The 24,782-nt window shown below is 39.3% G+C and overlaps 1 protein-coding gene across 2 annotated transcripts in view; it reads right to left on the bottom strand.

Moving 5' to 3' along the window:
• TTC1 (tetratricopeptide repeat domain 1) overlaps nucleotides 1–20,942 on the bottom strand; it is a 48,340-nt gene extending 27,398 nt beyond the window's left edge. The window contains exons 1-2 of one of the 2 annotated variants that reach the window (XM_081500584.1): nucleotides 20,915–20,942; nucleotides 19,464–19,826 (exon numbers count right to left, since the gene is read on the bottom strand). In XM_081500584.1, the coding sequence (XP_081356710.1) occupies nucleotides 19,464–19,796 (333 nt within the window). In that variant the 5' untranslated portion in view covers nucleotides 19,797–19,826; nucleotides 20,915–20,942. Of the gene's footprint in view, nucleotides 1–19,463; nucleotides 19,827–20,888 lie in introns of both variants that reach the window. The other variant, XM_081500583.1, reaches the window with a different exon arrangement.
• Between the last annotated feature and the right edge of the window lie 3,840 nt (nucleotides 20,943–24,782).

Below are 24,782 nucleotides of genomic sequence, written 5' to 3'. Positions count from 1 at the left end.
GAAGCCCCCTAACCAGAAAAGGAGCTCTGGGGGCTCAGAGCAGAGTGCAGCAACTGGTCGGTGGCAGGCAGGACAGAGTGAGACCTACCCGGATGGTGCGTGCCACAGCCCCGCGCACCCCAGCCTGAAGTGTGGGTCTGCTAGTGTGGATGGGGTCTGGGAGCTGGAACGTGGGGTTTGGAGAACAGATCCGGGTAGAGGACTTCTGTTGGCTATGAAGAAACAGCCTGTAGGGATGGGAGCGAGAAAGTCCACAACCAGGAACCAGGAAAGTTTGTTGAAGGAGCCCGGGCCTTCGTAGAAATGAAGCTCCATGGTTGAGCGGTGCATGAAGGGCGTGGGCACTACTGCAGCCTTTTCCCCCTCACACTGGCTCCTGCCACCACGGGCACTAGAAGGGGTGTCCACGTGGGCATACTCATGTGCCCTGGGGCAGCCTCAGGAGAAGACACCAGCTGGGGAGCCCACATGGAGAGGGGGGCTGACACCACAGCTGAGTCCCAGGGGCCATGCGACTAAGAGAAGAGCTGATATCTGCTCATGGCTGTGCAAACCGCAGATTTACATCCGTGCTGCTGATTCTGTAAATTCAGCACCTATAGAACATCCCAATAAACAACAAGTGCTCCTGAAGCTGAGATGCATCCAGCTTTAGAGCTGTGGGCTTTGTGGGCAGATACACGTGGGGGCGGGGCTGGGCCAGGCCAGAGTCTGAGCTGCTTCTACAGCAACCACAGCAGGTCCAGGGGCCTGACTACTACAGTGCTGAGACCCACCTTCAGTGAATCTGTGCTGGTGGCCTGGTGAAAAGAACGCCTGAGAGACGCCAGGGCCAATCGCAGGCCCACCCACAGTTACGGTAGGGCTGAGAGCAGTGCCGACAATGGTGTAACCTGTGAGCCTGCACAATGGTGAAAGGTGACACAACAGACACACTCACAGGTGAACAGCTCCAAAGGAGGAATACTCAGTGACTTCTCTCCCAGTGGGAGTGCTCCAATCCCACCTATCTTGCACCACAGCTCAGAAACGTACCTCAAAAACACATCTGGGGGCTTCTACTCCAATAGCGAGGGAGCAGACAGCACCCCTGACAGGGCAGTGACAACCGCAGAGCAAAGGGGAGGTCTCGCTCAACAGTCAGTGCAAGCCCTGGTCACCACATCAGTCAGCCTACAGCTGTACTGAGATCACAGCCACCTCAAAACATACCCCTTGACATCGCCCTACCCACCAGAGGGACAAGACCCACCAGGCGGTAGTCACTAGAAGCAAGAGGAACTACCACCCTGCACCCTGTGGAAAGGAGCCCACAAACACAGAAAGTTACACAGAATGACATGGCAAGAGAAATGTGTTTCAGACAAAGGAACAAGATAAAAACCCACGAGAACAACTAAATAAAGAAGAGATAGGCAGTCCACCCAAAAAAGCATTCAGAGTAATGATAGTAAAGACGATATGAAATCTTGGAAAAAGAACGGAGGAACAGACCAAGAAGATACAAGAAATGTTTAACAAAGAGCTATAAGATTTAAAATACAAATAGAGATGAACAGTATAGTAACTGAAATGAAAACTAAATTAGAAGGAATCAATAGCAGAAAAACTGAGGCAGAATGAATAAGTGACCTGGAAGATACAGTGGTGGAAATTATCACCACAGAACAGAATAAAGAAAAAAGAAATGAAAAGAAATGAGGACAATCTCAGAGACCTGACCTCTGGGAGAACATTAAATGCACCAACATTCATATTTTAGGGGTCCTAGAAGGAGAAAAGAAAGGCCTGAAAAAACTATTTGAAGAAATTATAGCTGAAACTTCCCTAATATGAGAAAGGAAACACTCAAGTCCAGGAAGCACAGAGATTACTATACAGGATGAACCCAAGAAGGAACACATCAAACTAACAAAACTAACACAATCAAACTAACAAAAATTAGACACAAAGAAAAACATTAACAGTAACAAATAATTTTAACATACAAAGGAATCCCCATAGTTATCAGCTGATTTTTCAGCAGAAACTGCTGAAAAGAATGGCATGACATATTAAAGGTGATGAAAGGGAAAAACCTACAACCAAGAATACTCTACTCAGCAAGGCTCTCATTCACATTTGACAGAGAAATCAAAAGCTTTACAGACACGCAGAGGCTAAGAGAATTCAGCATCACCAAACTGGCTTTACAACAAATGATAAAAAGTAACGTTTGTAGGCAGGGGGTGGGGGTAGAGGGGTGGGAGTGGAGGGGTGGGAGGTGGGAAGGAAGAAAAAAAGAAAAAGCCATAACCTGAAACAAGAAAATCGCAAGTGGGAAAGCTCACCAATAAAGGCAAATAAACAGTAAATGTAAAAACTCATCCACACGAATAAGATATTAAAACCAGCAACTGTGAGATGAGACTACAACTGCACGAAGTGGGAGATGCATTTGAAAATAAAAATCCAGTTAACGTAAAAACAATCTTGTATAGCTGGCTTAAAATTCAACATTCAGAAAACTAAGATTACGGCATCTGGTCCCATCACTTCATGGCAAATAGAAGGGGAAACAATGGAAACAGCGTCAGACTTTATTTTTTGGGGCTCCAAAATCACTGCAGATGTTGACTGCAACCATGAAATTAAAAGATGCTTGCTCCTTGGAAGAAAAGTTATGACCAACCTAGACAGCATATTAAAAAGCAGAGACATTACTTTGCCAACAAAGGTCCATCTAGTCAAAGCTATGGTTTTTCAAGTAGTCATGTATGGATGTGAGAGTTGGATGGTGAAGAAAGCTGAGTGCTGAAGAATTGATGCTTTTGAACTGTGGTGTTGGAGAAGACTCTTGAGAGTCCCTTGGACTGCAAGGAGATCCAAACAGTCCATCCTAAAGGAGATCAGTCCTGGGTGTTCATTGGAAGGACTGATGTTGAAGCTGAAACTCCAATACTTTGGCCACCTGATTCGAAGAGCTGACTCATTTGAAAAGACCCTGATGCTGGGAAGGATTGGGGGCAGGAGGAGAAGGAGACAACAGAGGATGAGATGGCTGGATGGCATCACCGACTCGATGGACATGAGTTTGAGTAAACTCCAAGAGTTGGTGATGGACAGGGAGGCCTGGGTGCTGCAGTCCACGGGCTCGCAAAAAGTCAGACACAACTGAGCGACTGAACTGAGCTGAACTGATATAGACTGCTATATCATAACCTCATGGGAACTACAAACCAAAAAACTACAACACACACGAAAAAGGAAATGCAACCCAAACACGACACTACATAAAGATGATCCTCAAGTCACAAAAGAACAAAAGGGGAAGGGGAAAAAAAAAGACCTACAAAATCAAGTTGAAAATAATTCACAAAATGGTAGTTAAGAATTCAGATTGATAATTACCTTAAATGTAAATAGATTAAATGCTCCAACCAAAAGATGTAGAACAGTTGAATATATACAAAAATGAGACTTGTGTATAGGCTGCCTGTAGGAGACCCACTTCAGATCCAGGGACACACACAGACTGAAAGTGAGGGGATGGAAAAATGTATTCTGTGTAAATGGAACCAAAAGAAAGCTGAAGTAGCAATACTCACATCAGATAAAACAGGCTTTTTTAAAAAAGACTGCATAAGAGACAAGGAAGGACACTATATAATGATCAAGGGGTCAATTCAAGAAGATGATGTAACAACTATAAATATATATACACCCAACCTAGTCACACCTCAATATATAAGACAAATGCTAACAGTCATAAAAGGGGAAACCGACAGTAACACAGTAATAGTGGGGGACTTTAACACCCCACTAACACTAATGGACAGATCATCCAGACAGAAAATAAAAAAGGAAACACAGGCCTTAAATGACACATTAAGTGAGACAGACAATTGATATTTATAGAAAAATTCATCCAAAAGTAGAATACACTTTCTTCTCAAGTGCACATGGAACATTCTCCAGGATATGTCACATCTTGGGCCATAAATCAAGCCCCAGTAAATTTAACAAAAGTGAAATCATATCAAGCATCTTTTCTGACCACAACACTATGAGATTAAAAATAAATTACAGAAATAACAACTGTAAAAAAAAACAACAAACCAGAAACACATGGACACTAAACAATGTGACACTGAACTACCAACAGATCACTGAAGAAATCAGAGGAAATAAAAGATACCTACACACAAGTTATAATGAAAGCATGATGATCCAAAACCCATGTGATACAGCAAAAGCAGTTCTAAGAGGGAAGTTTACGGCAATGCAGTCTTACCTTAGGAAACACAAAAAAATATCAAACAACATAGCCTTGTGCCTAAAGAAACTAAAGAAAGAAGAACAAACAAATCCAAAGTTAGTAGAAGGAAAGAAATCATAAAGATCAGAGCAGACAAATGAAATAGAGATGAAGAAAACAAAGGAAAATGTCAATGAAACTAAAAGCTGGTTCTTTGAAAAGATGTAATTGATAAACCTTTAGCTCGACTTACCAATACAAAAAGGCAGAAGGCTCAAAACAATAAAGTTAGAGATAAAAAAGAAGTTACAATAGACATCACAGAAATACAAAAGATCATAAGAGACTACTATAAGCAATTATACCCACCAATTACATGGATGACCTAGAAGAAATGGACAAATTCTTAGAAAGGTACAATCTTCCAAGACTGAACAACAAACAGGAAATATGAACATATCAATCACAAGTATTGAAATTGAAACTGTGATCAAAACACTTGCAACAAATGTTAAGTCTGGATGTTAAGGACCAGACTGCTTCACAGGTAAATTCTATCAAACATTTAGAGAAGAGTTAACACCTATCCTTCTGAAATGCTTTCAAAAAATTGCAGAGGAAGGAACACGCCTAAGCTCATTCTACAAGGCCACCATTATCCTGATACCAAATCCAGACAAAGACACCACAAAAAGGAGAAAATTACAGGCCAATATCACTGATGAACACAGATGCAAAAATCCTCAACAAAATACTAGCAAATCAAATCCAACAATACATTAGAAGGGTCATGCACCATGATCAAATGGGATTTACCCCAGGGATGCAAGGATTCTTCAACATATGCTAATCTATCAGGAGATACACCACATTAACAAACTGAAGAAGAAAAACCAAATGGTCATCTCAATAGATGCAGAAAGATTTTGACAAAATTCAAAAACTCATTTATCATTAAAAAAAAAAAACCTCTAGAAAGTGGGTACAGAGAGAACCCATCTCAGCAAAATGAAGGCCATATATGACAAACCCACAGCTAACATCATTCTTAATGGTGAAAAATTTAGAGCATTTCTTCTAAGATCATCCAGGTGGCACAAGTGGTCAAGAATCTGCCTGTCAATGCACGAGATGCGAGAGACAAAGGTTTGATCTCTGGGTCAGGAAGAGCCCCTGGAGAAGGAAATGACCACCCACTCTTATTTCTTGCCTGGAAAATTCCATGGAGAGAGGAACCTAACGGGGACAATCCACGGGACAGCAAAGAGTTAGACATGACAGCACACACACACCACACCTTCTAAGGTCAGGAACAAGTATGTCTACTCTTGCCACTTCTATTCAAACAGCTTTGGAAGTCCTAGCCATGGCAATCAGAGAAGAAAAAGAAATGAAATCCAAACTGGATAAGAAGTAAAACTGTCATTGTTTGTACATGACATGATACTATCCACAGAAAATCCTAAAGATGCCATCAGAAAACTATTAGAGCTCATCAAGGAATCTGGTCAAGTCACAGGATATGAAATTAATACCCAGCAATCTCTTGCATTTCTATAAACTAACAATAAAAGATCAGAAAGAGAATTAAGGAAACAAACCCAATTACCATCACATCAAGAATAAAATACCTAGTAATGAACTTACCTACGGAGGCAAAAAGACCTGTACTCAGAAGACTACAAGATGCTAATGAAAGAAATCAAAGATGACACAGATGGAAAAATATATAGTGTTCTTGGACTGGAAGAGTCAATACTGTCAAAATGACTATACTATCCAAAGCAATCTACAGATTCAATGCAATCCCTATCAAATTACCGATAACATTTTTCACAGAATTCGAACAAAAATTTTAGAAATTTGTATGGAAACACAAATGACCCTGAACAGCCAAAGCAATCTTAAGAAAAATGGAGTTAGAGGAATCAGGCTCCCTGACTGCAAACTATACTACAAAACTACAGTCATCAAAACAATATAGTACGGGCACAAAAACAGAAATAAAGCTCTGTGGAACAGGACAGAAAACCCAGAGATAAACCCATGTGCCTATTTTCAACTAACCTACGATAAAGGAGGCAAGACTATACAAGGGAGAAAACATGGGTCTCTTCAATAAGTGGTGCTAGGAAAATTGGACAGCTATATGTAAAAAAATGGAAATTAGAATCCTTCCTAACACCATAGACAAAAATGAAAAGGATTAAAGACCTAAACGTAATGCTGGAAACTATAAAACTCTTAGAGGGAAATCATAGGCTCTCTAAGTCATAGCAATATCTTTTTTGATCCACCTCCTACAGTAATGAAAATAAAAGCAGAAATAAACAAATGAGACCAAATTAAACTTTAAGTTTTCCACAGCAAAGGAAATCATAAACTAAACAAAACTAAAAGACAACTCACAGAATGAGAATAAATATTTTTAATGAATGCAATTGACAAGGGGTTAATCTCCAAAACATACAAACAATTCATGCAGTTCAATTAAAAAAAAAGAAAAACCCCAAACAACTCAATCAAAAATGGGTGAAATATATAAATAGACATTTTTCTAAAGAAGATATACAGATAGCCAAAAAGCACATGAAAAGATGCTCAACATCACTAATTATTACAGAAATGCAAACCAAAACTACAATGAGATATCACTTCACACTGGTCAGAATGGCCATCATCAAAAGATTATATTAAGTGAAGTTAAGTCAGACAAATATCATATGAAATCACTTTTATGTGAAATCTAATAAAAAATGATACAAATGAACCTATTTACAAAACAGAACAGATCCACCGATCTCAAAATCAAACTTACGGTTACCAAAGGAAAAACACAGAGGGGAAGTGATAAACTGGGAGATTAGAATTAACATAAACACACTACTATATACAAAATAGATAACTAATAAAGACTGTATATAGCACAGGGAACTCTACTCAATATTCTGTGGTGACATATATGAGAAAAGAATTTGAAAAAGAATGGATATATACACACACACACACACATAACTGATTCACTTTGCTGTATATATGCACTAACCAAATTATAAATCAACTACACTCCAATAAAAATTTTTAAAATTTTAAGATGATAAAAAATAAAAAGTAGTTATAAATAATTTATTGAAAAAACTAAAAGGGGTATGTTTAAAGACTTAAATGAGCATGATGACAATGATTAAAAAAACAGAACCATGAAAAAAGGACAGACATTATTTACAAAGAAAAACAAAATGAAAACAAAGATGGAAGGAAGATTCAATAACTGAAATAAAATAGTCACAGATGGTCTCAGCATCGGCATAAGGAATAAGTAAACTTGAAGTTAGAGCAATAGACATCCAATCTGAAGAACTAAGGGCAGAAAAAAAAGATGGAAAAAAAAAAAAAAAGGACCTGTCACAACATGTGTGATTAGAATCCCAGAAATGTGGAGAGAACAGGTATTTGAAAAAATGACTAAAAACCTCAAAACTGTGATGAAAAGAGTTAATCTAAAGATCCAAGAAGCTCAATGAACCCAAGCACACAGATCCATCTCTAGAGACACCAGAGTCAAATTTGCTCAAAGACAAAATCTGAAAGCAACAAGATAAAAACAACTTATCAGGTATAGGGGAACAACAAAACTGTCAATATCTTATCTCTCACCAGAAACAATGAAGGGCAGAGGCAGTACAATGACACATTCAAAATGGTAAAAGAAAAAAGACTGTCAATCAAGAATTATATATTTAAGAAAACCATACCTCAAAATAAAGGCTAAATAAAGACATTCACAGATAAAGACAGAGAATTTGCCGCTATCATACCTGCCTTACAAGACATACTAAAGGAAGTCCTTTGGACTGAAAGATGACACCAGACAGTAAAAATTCATGAAGAAATGAAGGGCATTATAAATGGTAAATACACCAAATTCTCTATAGATACATTATTTTCTCTCTTAGGGCTTCCCTGTGGCTCAGCTGGTAAAGAACTGTCTGCAATGTGGGCGATCTGGGTTCGATCCCTGGGTTGGGAAGATCCCCTGGAGAAGGGAAAGGCTACCCACTCCAGTATTCTGGCCTGGAGAATTCCATGGACTATACAGTCCATGGGGTTGCAAAGAATCAGACAGGGCTGAGTGACTTTCACTTTCAAGAAAATTTAGCTAAGAAACAGATGGCTAAAATATCAGAAATATTAAAATGGTACAGTAAAAAAATTATCTAACACAAAAGACTGTAGTAAAAGAAAAAGGAATAAAAAAGACATGAGACATGTAGAAGACAAAATGTCTGATATAAATTTAACCATGTCAATAAGCATAATGTGAACAGACTAAACACCAATGAAATGACAGAAACTGTCAGACTGAAATTAAGATCTAATCACATGCTGTCTATAAGACACACTTCAAACATGCAAACAGGGTGAAAATTTAAGGATATAAAAAATATATCATTCAATCAGTAACCATAAAACAGAGTGGATGTCTTAGTTTGGGCTGCTATCACAAAAGTATCAAAGACTGGGTGGCTTATAACCAACAAGCATTCTGGAGGCTGGAAGTCGAAGATTAAGGGGCTGACAGATTCAGTATCTGGTGAGTGCCTGCTCTCTGGATCATAAAGGTCTTCTCACTACAGCCTCACATGACAGACTGGTCAAGGGCTCTTAGATCTCTTATTAGGGCACAAATTTCACTCATGAGTACTTCACCCTCACGACCTAATCATTTCCCAAAGGCTCCATCTCTTAATTCTGTCACATTGGGAGAGAGCTTCTAAGATATAAATTTTGGGAGGATGAAAATAGTGTCTATAGCAGTGCCTATGGAAGTATCAGACAAAACAGTTTTTAAAACAAATATTGCTAGAGACAAAAAAGGAACATTTCATGATGATAAAAGAGTCAAGTTAGGAAAATATAATAGCTATAAAAATGGATATGCACCTAACAGCAGTTATAACATACATCAAGAGGACAAACTGCCAGAACCTCAGACACTTCCCATGTGTCCCTTCCAAATTTGTAATAGCTTCTCTCTCACCCCAGCCCCACATCCCCAGGCAAACACTCTATTTGTTCTTCACAAATTAACTTGAAGGATAATTTATGTATTATTAACTGAGGTTAACACAATTCTAAAAATTTGAAATATTCACTTATGCTTGCCACCTTGTGGGACCTGTGTCCAAAAACGACTCAAAGATCTTAGAGGCTGCTCTAGACCCCTAAGTATTTTGCAGTCTATACTCACATTGAATTTTAGCTACAACTTAGCTAACAACTAACACTTCCTGATTGCTTTCATGTGCTAGTCATTTAATCCTTAAAACAACTTTGTGAGAAAGGTACTATTGTTATCCCACCTTATACCAAGTTAAAGGATGGAGCTAGGACAGATCTGTCTAACCCTTCATGCTTTTACCTACAAGAGTATATTGTCTTCCACTGTATGGAAATACTAAATTGTTTGCAGGAAGAAATAACTGAGCAAGACACAGAAACTGCTGCAGAAAGGTAATAAGCACAGAGCTTACACATTTCACTGTCCTAAAGAAAAAGTGACTTTAAATTCCCTTGCCACCAAGAATTAGGGCACCTGAAAGGAAGATGACACTACTTCAGAACATGTCATCTAGTCCCAGAGATTTGCTCTATAAAGATTCTGAGACCTATGTTAAAAATAAACCTCTACCTCACTGTGAATCAGGGACTTCTACCACTGGTCTCGGGTCTTTCTTCTACAGTTAATCCAAGTTCATTTTCCAGTAAGTTAGCAAAACAGATTCCTTGCAGATGGATGAATTCAATCTGCAAGTACTTAATCTTTGAAAGTGAAAGTCGCTCAGTCATGTCCCACTCTTTGCGATGCCATGGACTATACAGTCCATGGAATTCTCCAGGCCAGAATACTGGAGTGGGTAGTGTTTCCCTTCTCTAGGGAATCTTCCCAACCCAGGGATTGATTGAACCCAGGTCTCCCTTATTCTTTGCCCTTACAAATATACAGATGCATGGGATCTTTTATTCTGTTTTCTAGGAAATTATTTTCTTGGATAAGGTAACATAATTTCACATGATACAGGGCACAGTACTTTATGAAAGAACTGAAATACTACACTGCAGAAAGCCATCTCAACAGCATGCTTTTATACTTTTAAAATAATTCTCCAGTTATTTTTAAATTTTATTACCACTCAAATCTCTGGTGATCCTATCTGAGTCTAAACGAGGTTCTAATGCCACTATAACCTAAATTTAAGTAATAATCTGACAAACAGGAAGAAGGTAAGCATTTGGGAAAGGAGACGAGCTCAGCTGACACTGAAGCATCACTGGATCACTGAGGCGGAGATGGACGGTTTGCAACAGTCCTGGGACAAGTGGGTAGTTATTTGGAAAACAAAAAAATTGCTTTTCTATGGCACACCACACACAAGAATAAACTCCAACTGGACTGCAGAGCTAACTGTAAAAATCTTTAACTACTGGGGAAAAAAACAGGTGAATTCCTCTTTAAACTCAGGATAGGGAATGGCTTTCTGCGACTCAGAATCCTACAGAATTTCAGCTGACACAACTTTAAATATTGGTGTAACTGGGAAAAAATATCAGAAGCTGTTCAACCATTCCCTTATTAATCACAAAACAACCACTCTTCACCAGAGACCCTCTCGATGCAGTGGCTGGCTAGGGATATTTCCTATACTTTAGGTTAGTGAACAAAACATAAACACAACGCACTTGACTTGGAGCTTACAAGTGTATGTCCCTTCTATCATTATTAAATGATAAAAATGTGCATTAAGTAAATTAAAAAAAGCTTCTCTTAATTAAATAATTTTGTAGTGAATATGTGTTTAATAGACAACAGGGAGAAAAACAAGAGGTTCACTATCAGCAGATTAATGTCCATATTGTAAATCTACCAGCAGCTCTCTGCCTCCCCCTGCAGCTTTGTAAAGTAATTTCTACAAAATAAAACAACAAACTTTTAAAGCAGAGTAGGCAGAGATCAATCTTATCTGGGTAAAAAAGAGGAATAAAAAAAGCTACATATTTGCTAAAGGGCTGGAAAGTGGAAGCACAGACAACAAAACTTTCTGCTTCAGCCTTATTTAGATGGGAAGAGGAACCCTTACACTGAAAGGGCTAGATACACCGACCTACAAATTACCCCGAAGGGAATGGTTTATCATTAAAAAGGAAACAGAAGCTCAGTTTTGTTTTCTTTGAAATAAGCCATCATTTGCTTTCCACATTTGCTCTTTCCACAAGTCATTTTTATTAGTCTACTAGGAGCTTGGAGGGAGAATCTCTAGATTGCAGCTGTTTAGAACCTATCACTAAGTCTTATCCTTCTGAGGACAGACGACTGATCTTGGAAATAGTTTTCTGTTTCTTAGCTCAGAAAATCCCATCTCCCAAACTCAACTCAACAGAAATAAATTTTCTTATTTTGGTACTGCTTAAATTCTGCCCAACTCTTTTAATCTTTTAGAACCCTGAGCACAAGATCAGGGTAAAAAAAAATATATCCTATTAATAAGCTCTTCTTCTGATGTTAGATGGAGTCAGTATACTGGTTAGTCAATATTTCTTGTTTTGGAAGCTTAGCCATCTGCATCCATCTAGCTCTGTCTCTGAAAGTGCAGTCACAGTTCTACCTGAACCAAAATGACATGGAAAACAAGCCACAAGGATTTATTGTACAGCACAGGGAACTACATTCAATATCTTGTAATAACCTATAAAGAAATATAATTGAGAAAAAGTACAACTGAATCACTATGTTGTACACCTGAAATGAACACAACACTGTTAATCAACTAACTTCAATGGGAACACAAACAAACCTCAGGATGCTTGTTAACAAAGGAGACTCCTGGCTGTTACCTCACAATTTTGTGGTATCAGACGCTTCTCTGGGCTTCGCATGGTTAGTAAGGTTCCTGTGATTCTTAGACACAATTAAGTTTGAGAACCACTGATCTACACAATGAGATCTTCCTTAGTAAACAAAAGAAACAGTGAATGCCATTTTAACTCTTTCATCAGCAAATAACTTCCAAATGTTTTAGAGTAAACGACTCTTACTTCCCCTGGCTTAAAATCAGGATCAGAAATCTAAGGTGCCTTCCAGTTCTTAAATTCTAGGATTTTATTTAATCACTTGTCAGTAGCATTCATTAAACTTAATACTGGTAAACGCTTTGAAATTAATAAATATGGCAACCTTAGTTCAAAAGGATGCCCATTAGAAATGAAATAAAAGGGAAAGAACAAATCAGAAAGGGTTTTCCCATGAGGTTAACAGAATATGCAAGGCACTATAGAAAAGTTACTGAAAAATTTCTGGAAGCAACCAAGAGAACTGTTCCTGGTAAACATGCCCACGGTTACAATAACACTGATAAGATTATGAAAACTATGCAAAGGGGACTTCCCTGGTGGTCCAATGGATAAGACTCGGTGCTCCCGATGCAGGGGGCCTGAGTTCAATTCCGAGTCAAGGAACTAGATTCGACATGCAGAAACTAAGACCAGGCACAGACAAATAAATAAAACAAATAATATTAAAAAAAAATAATGCAATGAGGCAGCAGAAACATGGAAATCAAAAGGATAAAGTAATATGGGATTTAAGAAATACGGGAGTGACAGGGGAAAGACTAACAGAGAACTTCAGCACTAAACCAATAACTGTTTCTGGTTAAAGATTAAACAGCCTTAAAGGAAAAAACAATCCTTTACAATTTCAGAACCTAAGGAAAATGTTTTAAAATCGCAGAAACAACATGCTCTGAGTCCATGCTCACCAACCAACAGACTTTTTGTAAATGAACTCGATGTGCAAACTGGCAACAGGGAGCAAATCCATTAAAAGGATGTAATCTGCACTTGGGCTGACAAATAAAAAACCTTTTTCGTTTGCACACAAAAATGAAATCACCAGAGACCTGCCAAACTCAAAAAGCCCTCCATCATCTGCCTATTTGTAATGGGCATCACCAGCTACGCAGTAGCCAAAGCCAAGGAATCATGCTTATTCCTCTGTCCAGCCCTCCCAGTGGAATCCAGTATGTCTCGTCAACTCTTCCTCCAAAATGCATCCTGAAGCATTCACCTACCTTCACTCAATCCACAGTTCAAGCTACCATCATCTTTCACAGGCTACAGATTAGGCCCTAACTGGTCTCAGTGTTCTGCACCATCCCTGTCCCCATGACCAACAGAATACTCTTAATAAAATGTTAATAACTTTCATCTTTCCTCTGGCTTAAAATTACTGCACTCGGACAAAAAATTCAAATTCCTTACTCACGGCTCCCAAGGTATTCCATCATCAGACTCTTTCTTACTTCATCACCCCATTCTCTTCCTTAATCACTCTGCTCCAGCTCCCGGCCCCTGCACTCCTTGCATGCTCATAAACTGTAGCCTGCCAGGCTCCTCTGTTCACGGATTCTCCAGGCAAGAATACTAGAGTGGGTTGCCATTCCTTTCTCCAGGGGATCTTCCTGGCCCAAGGATAGAACCCAGGTCTCCTGCATTGCAGGCAGATTCCTTACCATCTGAGCCACCAGGGAAGGCCATGCCAAAAATACATCAAGCTTACAGCTACCGTACAAACTTTATACTAACTGCTCCCTTTATATGGAATATTTTCCCATCAGATCCTCACACACTTGACTCCTTTTTCCTGCAAAGTCTTTCCTGAAATGGCACGTCCCCAGAGAAGTCTTCCCTGACCAACCAATTTAAGGTAGTTCTGCCTACACGAAGCAACCTAGATAGATGTCCACTGACAGATGAACATATAAAAAAGATGTGGTACAGGTACATAGTAGAATATTACTCAGCTATAAAAAGGAGTGAAATTGAGTCAGTTGTAGTGATGTGGATGAACTTAGCATCTGTAACATAGAGTGAAGTACATCAGAGAGAGAGAAACAAACACCGTATATTAATACACATATATGCAATCTATAAAAATGGTACAGAAGAACCTACCTGCAGGGCAGGAATAGAGATGCAGACATACAGAACGGACTTACGGACACAGAGGGGAAAGGAGAGGGCGGGATGAACTGGGAGAGCAGCACTGCCATGTATAAGACAGAGAACTCGTGGGAAGCTGCTGCACAGCACAGGGAGCTCTGCTTGGTGCTCTGTGATGACCTAGAGAGGAGGGATGGGGGGAGGGAGGTTCTAGAGAGAGGGGATATATGTATACATATGGCTGATTCACGTTGTTGTATTGCAGAAACTAACACAATATTGTAAAGCAATTATATTTCAATTAAAAAAAATATAGTAGTCCTGCCCACCCTTCCAGGCCCCATGCCATTTTCATCTTATCGCTCCCCCCACCTCCACCCATACCTCCCAACTAGAATATGAGAAATGAGTGTTTTATTCACCACTGTTTTCCTAAATGCCTCAAACAATGCATGGCACGTGGAAGAAATACAAATATTTCTTGAATAAATGAATGATACAATCTCTGAAATCTGTAAGACCAATTACTGGTGCTCATGGGAGAGAGAAAACCTTACTCACTCAGCTATTTAATGAAGGAAGACAGTGTGCACGGTTCCAAGATAGTGGTCTTCAAATTTTAGTGTGTGCTAAGAACACCTGGAGAACTTCATTTTGATAAGCAGCCCACAAAAAAATGATTCTCTTACATCAATACCAGTACAAAGAAATATATTCTATAGTTTCCCAAACTATAAGCATCTTTGTATCATAATATTATTATAATAATAATTCTCATCTGCTACCAGGTAAGTCCACCTCAGTCAAGCCTTTAAAAATCATTTATTTGCTTTGCAGATCTAGTACATCTCAAATGTGAGCTAAAATCACATCCCTCCGGGTAGTCATCTCTACCATTTAGGTTTTCACAAATAGTCAAGATTGCTGCTGAAACACACACACACACAGTGCTTTCTTGAAGCGATTCTGCTGGTTTTAACCAAACCCTGTCTCCCTCCCTCCATTCCTCCTGATCTATGAGTTCTGCTGAGAATTGGCACCCACGGGAGCCTGGATCTTCTTCTCAGCCACAGGGCAAGTCAAGTCAGCTTGAATAACAGACTTCAGCTATTGATACTTGATACGTTTGGCAATACATAGATCCTATGACAGTAAATCTTTCCCAGATCCCCAAAGGTCAGCTTTATGTGCTTATTTTAGTAAAAAGTCTGCCCTGGTTATAAAGAATCGAAATTTTATTTATTTATATACTCAAAGTGAAGTTCCTTTTTTTGATGTTGGTCATAAATGTAACACATGCTTACCATAAAAAAAATCCTGCAAACATTATAAAATTGTATTAAATATAAATGAAAATTCTCCAATAACCACATCCTTCAGAGCTACTCACTTTATAATTTGGTGTATACCCTTCCAAGCATTCCTGTATAAACATATTTTCATGTATAAACTATTTTCACACAGGTTTTTAACTTGAAAGGAATCACTGACTGCTCTATAACCTCTGGTAAAACACCCGCATGTCTCTTCTACTCTCAACACTCACTGAGAACATGGGTAGAAGTTTCTCCCACACCAAGCAGCTCCAGCTCTACAGTGGACACTGGCCAGTGTCCTACACTTTAACTCAATTATGTCACTATCTACCTGGACACAGTGCCAGACCCCACAGGTTACGGGCTGAGTTCCACAAGACTGGCTCCATCCCCACTTCAGATGCTAATTGCAAGTCCAGGCTGTCACTGCTGGGTTTTTTTTTGGTTTATATACATATATATATACATTTTTTTAAACTAAAGTATAGTTGATGCACAATATTATATGTTATATATAAAGGTGTACAACACAGTGATCCATGATTGTAAAGGTTATACTCCACTTATAATTATTATAAAATATTAGCTATATTCCCTGTGTTGTACACTATATCCCTATAGCTTATTTTATACACAGTAGTTTGTACCTCTTACTCCTCTACCCCTATACTGCCCCTCCTTCCTTCCCTCTCCCTACTGGTAACCGTTGGTTTGTTTCCTGTATCTGCAAGTCTGTTTCTTTTTTGCTATATTCATCAGTTTATTTTTTAGATTCCACATATAAGTGGTATCATATAGTATTTGTCTTTCTCTGACTTCTTTCACTTAGCACAAGGACCTCCAAGTCCATCCATGATGTTGCTGTCACCTCTCCTTTTGACTCATGGGCTATAAATGGACAGTTTCCATGACTACCTCCTCAGGTTCAACTAATTTGCTAGAGGGGCTCAGAGAACTCAGAAAAAGAGTTCACTTATTAGATTATCACTTTATTATATAGGATATAACTCAGGAACAGTCAGATGGAAGAGATGCATAAGGCAAGGTTTCGCTCTATGGACGTGCACCCTCTCAGCCTCTATACGTGTTCACCAACTCCGAAGCTCTTTGAACCCCATCCTTTAGGGGTTTTATGGAGCTTCCATTAAGTAAGCATGATTGACTAATCACTGATCATTAGTGATTAATTCAACCTTCACCATCTCTTCCCTCCCCAGAGGTGGGGTGGAGTGGGGGTGGGGCTGAGAGCTCCAAACTGACAACCAGACCTCATCCTTAGGGGTTTTCCCAAAGTCATCTTATTAATATTAACTCAGGTGTGGTTGAAAGAGCCTTGCTATGAATAACAAAATATACCTTCATCTCTTTTCACTTAGCAAATTTCAAAGGTCTTAGGAACTCTGCGTCAGGAACTGGACAAACACCAAATATGTATTTATTACAAATCATATTATAATACCTGCTTAATTCATTTAACATTCAGGCATTAATCCATGTCAATACGAAGATTTATCTCTTTTTAATGACTACGCTGTACACCACACATAAATATGCCAAAACTGTTTAAAGTAACACCCTCTGTTCAACATTAGTTGTAGTTTTCTGAAATTATGAATGATCCTGCAACATGTCTTTTTGGTACTCACCAGCCATGTGTGACTATTTAACTAAAATTAAAAAAATAATTTTAAAATTCATTTTGTCAGCTGCACTAGCCACATTTTAAGTGCTTAATGGCCAGATGACTGTTAAAATGTGGTAGCCAGTGGCTACCATATTGGACAGTGGAAATACAGAACATTCTCATCGCTGCAGAAGGTTCCATGGTAGCCGTGATCTAAAGAAATGTTCATATAAAAATTTGCTATCTGTACACCACAGAAATGATGTAGCAATTCAAACGCTCACTGTTACTATATTAGTTCCTACTTCCTTTTCTTGTCAACATCTGAACAATGCTCTGATCTGAGAAATGAGATGTTTTAATTTGCATTTAAAAATTATTACTGAGGCTGAAAGTCTTCCCATGCAGCCCTTTGTGTTTATTTGTTGTTGTTGAATTATCTCAACTGCGTATACTTTAAAAGAATCAAGCTTAAACATATCCTTTTCCCAATGACCTATAAAACTAAACCTTATGTGCAACAAAGAGACATTTTTTCATCTGTTTAGCTGATTTCCTAATACTAATGTCACAAAGATATTTATCAAAGCATCATAAAAGAAAGCTAATACTACAACTGGTGTGAGTTACACAGGTATACACAGTTGTCAAAATTAGTGAGTTTAAGTTTTAGAACTTAAACAGTTTTACAACATGTAAATTATATTTTAATTTTTAAAAGGAAAAAAGTTTAAAAAGTATTCTATTTAGAATATTTGATTCATAAGCAGTAAAAAGAATTATTTCTAATATTTATAGAACTTAAAATTTTCTGGCCAGGAGACAAAAAGTGTTTTGCTATAATGAGAATGGGAAGCATAGTATGTAACAAACCACTCAATTGTCAAACCAATGGCATTGGAGAAAATTCACTATAGCAGGGCAAACTACATTAACGTATCAGAAAAGCATTGCTAATATTTTAACATAGTCATTTCATATCTACACCAGTGTTACGAAAATTGAGCCAAACACTTTCTGGAAAATCATTTTTCTAATGTTACTGAATAGTACTTGATTTAATTTTCTGAGCTGTTTCTGCTGGAGGTGGTTTATGAACTTGGCTCATTTTTGCCCTTTCTCGTTCTCTAGTGGCAGACACTAGCACAAAAGCTAACACATGCACGTTAAAACCAAAAGATTTGATAATGAAAAGTGACTAAGATGCTTCTCCTCACTTCCTGCTACATCTCCCCTCCCATTATTACACTGCATGTTTACCATCTCAGCCCATCACCAATGCATCATAACCTGTTCAGCGAGTGAGCGCTCCAGAGGCATAAGCTACAAATCTCACTCATGTTCTCTGCAGACAAACTCAGATGTTACAGTACCTCTTTAAGTCACCTTGCTCATGAGATCAGAAGGAAGAATATATGGAAGACACCAAGCCTCTGTCTCCTAAAATAAATGCTTGCTCAGTCACTAGCCCAGGGGCAAAGTAGCAGGACAGTATACATTTTATTAGTGCATCTGCTTTGTAGGAAGACAGTTGTTTTTGTTATTAAATTCTGCATTATATTTTACCTTTGGAATCAAAGAGATCTGGGTTTGAGAAACAGTTCTGCTACTTAATAGATATGTGATTTCAGGCAAGTTACTGTACTACCCTAAGCTGCTGTCTTATGGAGATGCTAACAGTATACGTTTCATAGGCATGTTGTGAAGATTAAATGAAAACACAAGCAACATTTTAAGCTTAGTGGTTGGCATATTATTGGTGCTTAACAAATGAGCTACTATCACACACAATTCTGTTCCTTAAGAACAAAATGTAAATGACACAGGTCCCAGTCACTGCCCTCTGTAAGCAAATCAACACCAGGATATTCAGGCAGTCATTTTTTGCTAACGAAGGATTAACAAACAGGCAGCATACCAAATTCTAAAGTTTGACCAAAAAATATACATGACAGGAATTTCAGCAGCCAACCATAGATAAGGTCATTAAAAAAAGCTAAAAGGTGTGTGTGTGTATATATAAATATATAAAATAATTACACAAGATGAACATAAGAACTTAAAGTGCACAGAAAAAAATGGAAACTTCTTTGCTAATCAGACACACTCAATGCAGCCCCACCACGTCACTGATTTATCTCAGATCCATCATTACTAAAGCAAAAGGACACAGAGGGGCAAGTCACTCTTTACCATAAATGATGCAATCTATGACATAGTATCAATCCAATTTAGCACTTTAAAAAAGTTTACATGGCAAATCATGCACAACAAATAGAATACTTACCTTTTTCTCTTCATCTGGCATGTTCTTTTCCAGCTCCATTAGATATTCTTCATCTAGTTCAGAGGAATTCATATTATCCTCAGGTTTGTTCTCAATCTTGTCCACTCCCGGCTCCTCGGTCTCAAATGAGGCACTGGCGTCATGAAAGCACTCCTCCTCCCCCTGGTCCTCCTGGGGCTGGGCGTCGACATCCTTGAGCAGCTCGCTCGGGGAATGATGCTCTTTGGCACTGGATACTAGAGGGTTAACACACTCTGCTTCCTGGGGATCTGTAACTTTCAAACCAGTGAACAGATCCTCTGGAACCCTACAGTTCTCCGACTTTTCCCCCATGCTGAATCAGTGAGGGAGGTGAAGCTGAAACTGCGAAAGAGAAAATAGGTTAAGTAATGCTATATACCTGCCTATCCTATCCTAACCATCACATTTAAACAAACTTCTGCATCAAAATTCAAATCACACCCTATCTTTTTTTCATTGATTCAGTTATATATTCATATATAAAGGCTTTTCATAAGCCCACAAACAATGCCAAATGTAATTTTAACTGCTAGCCTTTTCAGAACTTCTTACAAGCCAATAGGAGACACCGATTTTAATGTGATTCTTCCATCTTCTACTGCTCCCAGTTTTTCACGGTTGCAAAAAATTGGCAGAAGCGAAAACAATGGCAAAAAAACAATGCGTTTCTAATTTTTATTCAGAATGAATAACCAGGTCGTAAATAAGAAACTATGACCTGTCTTTCCAGCACCACTGTAGGAAGCTCAAAAATAAGTTTCTGGTAGAGCTCAAAATACAATCTGTGCCAACAGAGCAATCATCAACTTCACCCACTTGCATGTGATACAGCCCACGCAGGTTACAGTGGAAGGGAGGCCTTGGCTCAGGGAGCCCTAATCAGGATACTCGAAGGGGTCAGAATTAGCCATGAAAAGAGCGGTTCTTAACTCTGAATGCACAACGTTTACACTCGAAACGCTTTAGCAAGTATTGTTGACCAGACTGCATACTCCACAGATTCTGATTTACTGGTCTGCTGTGGAGCCAGGGCATCTGTAGTTTTAAAACGGCATCCCAGGTGACTTTCAGGTGCAGCCAATTGAGAACTAGTGCTGTAGAAGCTGAGTCAGACCATCAGCAGCGCCACTCCTCCGGTCGCAGTAAAATCACGCCAAAGACCCGTGGGTTGCGACAGAACCCGAATTCGCCCCTATCTCGTCCCAAGAAAACTTAAAACAGCACGATTTTAATACGGAGACTTTGCCCCCACAACGTTTTGTTTTTCCCCGCTCCCAGTACTAGTATAAGAACGCAGGAGTCTGAAGCTCCTGAGTTAAGGAGCGCCACCCCCACACTTCCCAAACATTCCTCCCCTAGCTGTGTCCCTCACCGCCAAGACCACAGACCCATGTGGCTACTCACAGCTTCACAAGTCCTCTCTTCCTCACCTTCCTCGCCTCTGAAATCTCTACTTCCGTTCAGTCAGGTGCTCTTCCGTCGGCGCCGGCCAATAGCGTCGTCGTTGGCAAAGCATGCTGGGGAATGTAGTAAAACCTCAGGGAGAGGGTGCGGCACTGTCGCTCTATCACGTCATTGTACGGACTGAAAATGAGCGATGGTTGCCATCTTGGGTTACGGCAAGACTCCGCGATACTGGGCTCTGGAGGAAAAAAGGAAAAGAAAAAGGCTGTTTCTATGGTGTTCCTTTTACTCCTCTGCTCTGAGCTCTCTCATGCCAGCTGTGCTGTGTACAGAAGAGCCCTGAAACATGAACCTTGTTCAAAAATAGTTTTCCCTCTAATGTTTCTCAAAGTGTATTTTTGTCGAAAGGGGTCTACAGCTAGATCAAAACCGCGTTGTTAAGTTGTTAATGCCCTCTCCATACTCCTCTCATGAATGTACAATGGATTTTTCCAGAGGATACGTGTCCTGTGATAGCGCAATGGATTGAACGCAGGAGCGACGGGAATCCAGATGTCTTGTATTAAGCCAGAGATTTGCAAAAATGTAAGACAATGCCACTCTTCACTATATATACATTTTTTTTTGTTTTGGAAAACTTAGTTATCTATAGAAAGATTATTTATGTTAGCATAGAATGGGTGTATTGTTATTTTAAGTGAATTAATAAACTAATATTACAATATTTTCAGTTATAGGTAGAACCCACATAAACAAAAGCTTTTTGTGGTCCTCAATAATATTTGAGAGTGTTAAGCAGTCCTGGAACCAAAAGCGAACTGTTGGCTTATACATTCATTCAAGAAATGTTTACTGAATGTTAATTAGACCCCAAGCATTGCCTGCTATGAATACAGAACTGAGATATCCTTTAAGGTAGCCAGATACATAACCAACGATAACAGCAGAATATTAGTTTTCTATAATTCACAGAACCTACTGCAGAGAAAGCTAGAAGTGACTTTCAAGAAGGGTATCACATTTGGTTTTTGAATTTGTGTCTGAATGAGGTTATACGTACAATTATGTTTTTGTGTGAATCAAAAGTTTTAATATGCCAAGAGCAAATATTAAAAATGTATCAGAATTTTAGAAACCTTTTAATATATTTTTTATTTTTTTAAATACAGTAAGACCTTCAAAAAGTTAAGTGATTAGGTCTTATGATCTTCAAGAAGTCCTGTTAAATTCTGGTGTGATAGGCTGTAAATTTCAGAGCAAACTAAGTAAGTACATAAATTCAACAGACACATTACAATGTCAAGTTTTTTACTAGCTGTCCAACTTTGGATGATAGTTCTAGTAGCTAGCCTTTATTGATTACATGCTTATTAGGTGCTATATGCTGTGAAAAATGCTTTAGGTGGATGAGTTGATTGCTGCTGCTGCCGCTGCTAAGTCGCTTCAGTCGTGTCCGACTCTGCGCGACCCCATAGACGGCAGCCCACCAGGCTCCCCCGTCCCTGGGATTCTCCAGGCAATAACACTGGAGTGGGTTGCCATTTCCTTCTCCAATGCGTGAAAGTGAAAAGTGAAAGTGAAGTCGCTCAGTCGTGTCCGAGTCTTTGCGCGACCCCACGAACTGCAGCCTGCCAGGCTCCTCCATCCATGGGATTTTCCAGGCAAGAGATTATTTGAATCCTAATTCTAGCTCTGCCATTTGACTAGCTGTGTGACATTGGGACAAATTACTTAATGCTTCTAAGCTTAATATATAAATGTACCTCATATGTAAAAATTGGGATGGAGCCAAGGGAACATTTCATTCAAAGATGGGCACAATAAAGGACAGAAATGGTATGGACCTAACAGGAGCAGAAGATATTAAGAAGAGGTGGCAAGAATACACAGAAGAACTATACAAAAAAGATCTTCATGACCCAGATAACCATGATGGTGTGATCACTCACCTAGAGCCAGACATCCTGGAATGCAAAGTCAAGTGGGCCGTAGGAAAACATCACTACGAACAAAGCTAGCGTAGGTGATGGAATTCTAGTTGAGCTATTTCAAATCCTAAAAGATGATGCTGTGAAAGTGCTGCATTCAATATGCCAGCAAATTTGGACAACTCAGCAGTGGCCACAGGACTGGAAATGGTCCGTTTTCATTCCAATCCCAAAGAAAGGCAATGCCAATGAATGTTCAAACTACCACACAATTGCATTAATCTCACACACTAGCAAAGTAATGCTCAAAATTCTACAAACCAGGCTTCAATAGTACGTGAACCGTGAACTTACAGATGTTCAAGCTGGATTTAGAAAAGGCAGAGGAACCAGAGATCAAATTGCCAACATCCGTTGGGTCATAGAAAAAGCAAAAGAGTTCCAGAAAAACATCTACTTCTGCTTTATTGACTATGCCAAAGCCTCTGACTGTGTGGATCATAACAAACTGTGGAAAATTCTTAAAGAGGTGGGAATAACAGACCACCTCACCTGCCTCCTGAGAAATCCATATGCAGGTCAAGAAGCAACAGTTAGAACTGGACATGGAACAACAGACTGGTTCCAAATCAGGAAAGTAATACGTCAAGGCTGTATATTGTCACCCTGCTCATTTAACTTCTATGCAGAAATACATCATGAGAAATGCTGGGCTGGATGAAGCACAAGCTGGAATCAAGATTGCTGGGAGAAATATCAATAACCTCAGATACGCACATGACACCACCTTTATGGCGGAAAGCGAAGAAGAACTAAAGAGCCTCTTGATGAAAGTGAAAGAGGAGACTGAAAAGTTGGCTTAAAACTCAGCATTCAGAAAACTAAGATCATAGCATCCGGTCCCATCACTTCATGGCAAATAGATGAGGAAACAATGGAAACAGTGAGAGACTTTATTTTTGGGGGCTCCAAAATCACTGCAGATGGTGGTTGCAGTCATTAAATTAAAAGACGCTTGCTCCTTGGAAGAAAAGCTATGCCCAACCTAGACAGCATATTAAAAAGCAGAGACATTACTTTGCCAACAAAGGTCTATCTAGTCAAAACTATGATTTTTCCAGTAGTCATGTGTGGATGTGAGAGTTGGACTGTAAAGAAAGCTGAGTGCCGAATAATTGAAGCTTTTGAACTGTGGTGTTGGAGAAGACTTGAGACTCCCTTGGGCTGCAAAGAGATCCAACCAGTCTATCCTAAAGGAAATCAGTCCTGGGTGTTCATTGGAAGGACTGATGCTGAAGCTGAAACTCCAGTACTTTGGCCACCTGTTGCAAAGAGCTGACTCACTAGAAAAAGACCCTGATGCTGGGGAAGATTGATGGCGGGAGGAGAAGGCGACGACAGAGGATGAAGTGGTTGGATGGCATCACTGACTCGATGGACATGAGTTTGAGTAAGCTCCGGGAGTTGGTGATGGACAGGGAAGCCTGGCGTGCTGCAGTCCATGGGTTCGCAAAGAGTCAGACACTACTGAGCAACTGAACTGAACTGGATGAATCGCAAGGTGGAATCAAGATTGCTGGAAGAAATAACAACAACCTCATATATGCAGATGATTCCACTATAATAGCAGAAAATGAAGAACTAAAGAGCCTCTAGATGAAGGTGAAAGAGGAGAGTGAAGATAGTCAACATCAAAAAAATTAAGATCATGGCATCCGGTCTCATCACTTCATGGCAAACAGATGGGAAAAAAAAGTGGAAGCAATGACAGATTTTAGTTTTTTGAGCTCCCAAATCACTGCGGCTGGTGACTGCAGCCACAAAATTAAAAGACACTTGCTCCTTGGAAGGAAAGCTATGACAAACCTAGACAGCATATTAGAAAGCAGAGACATCACTTTGCCAACGAAGGTCCATCTAGTCAAAGCTATGGTTTTTCCAGTAGTCACGTATGGATGTGAGAGAG

This window comes from Giraffa tippelskirchi, chromosome 6 (assembly GCF_054371585.1).
Source record: "Giraffa tippelskirchi isolate mGirTip1 chromosome 6, T2T-mGirTip1v1.2.pri, whole genome shotgun sequence".
NCBI classification, from domain to species: Eukaryota; Metazoa; Chordata; class Mammalia; order Artiodactyla; family Giraffidae; genus Giraffa; species Giraffa tippelskirchi.
The sequence above is the reverse complement of the archived record's forward strand: the minus strand, read 5'-3'. Positions and strand labels throughout refer to the sequence as shown.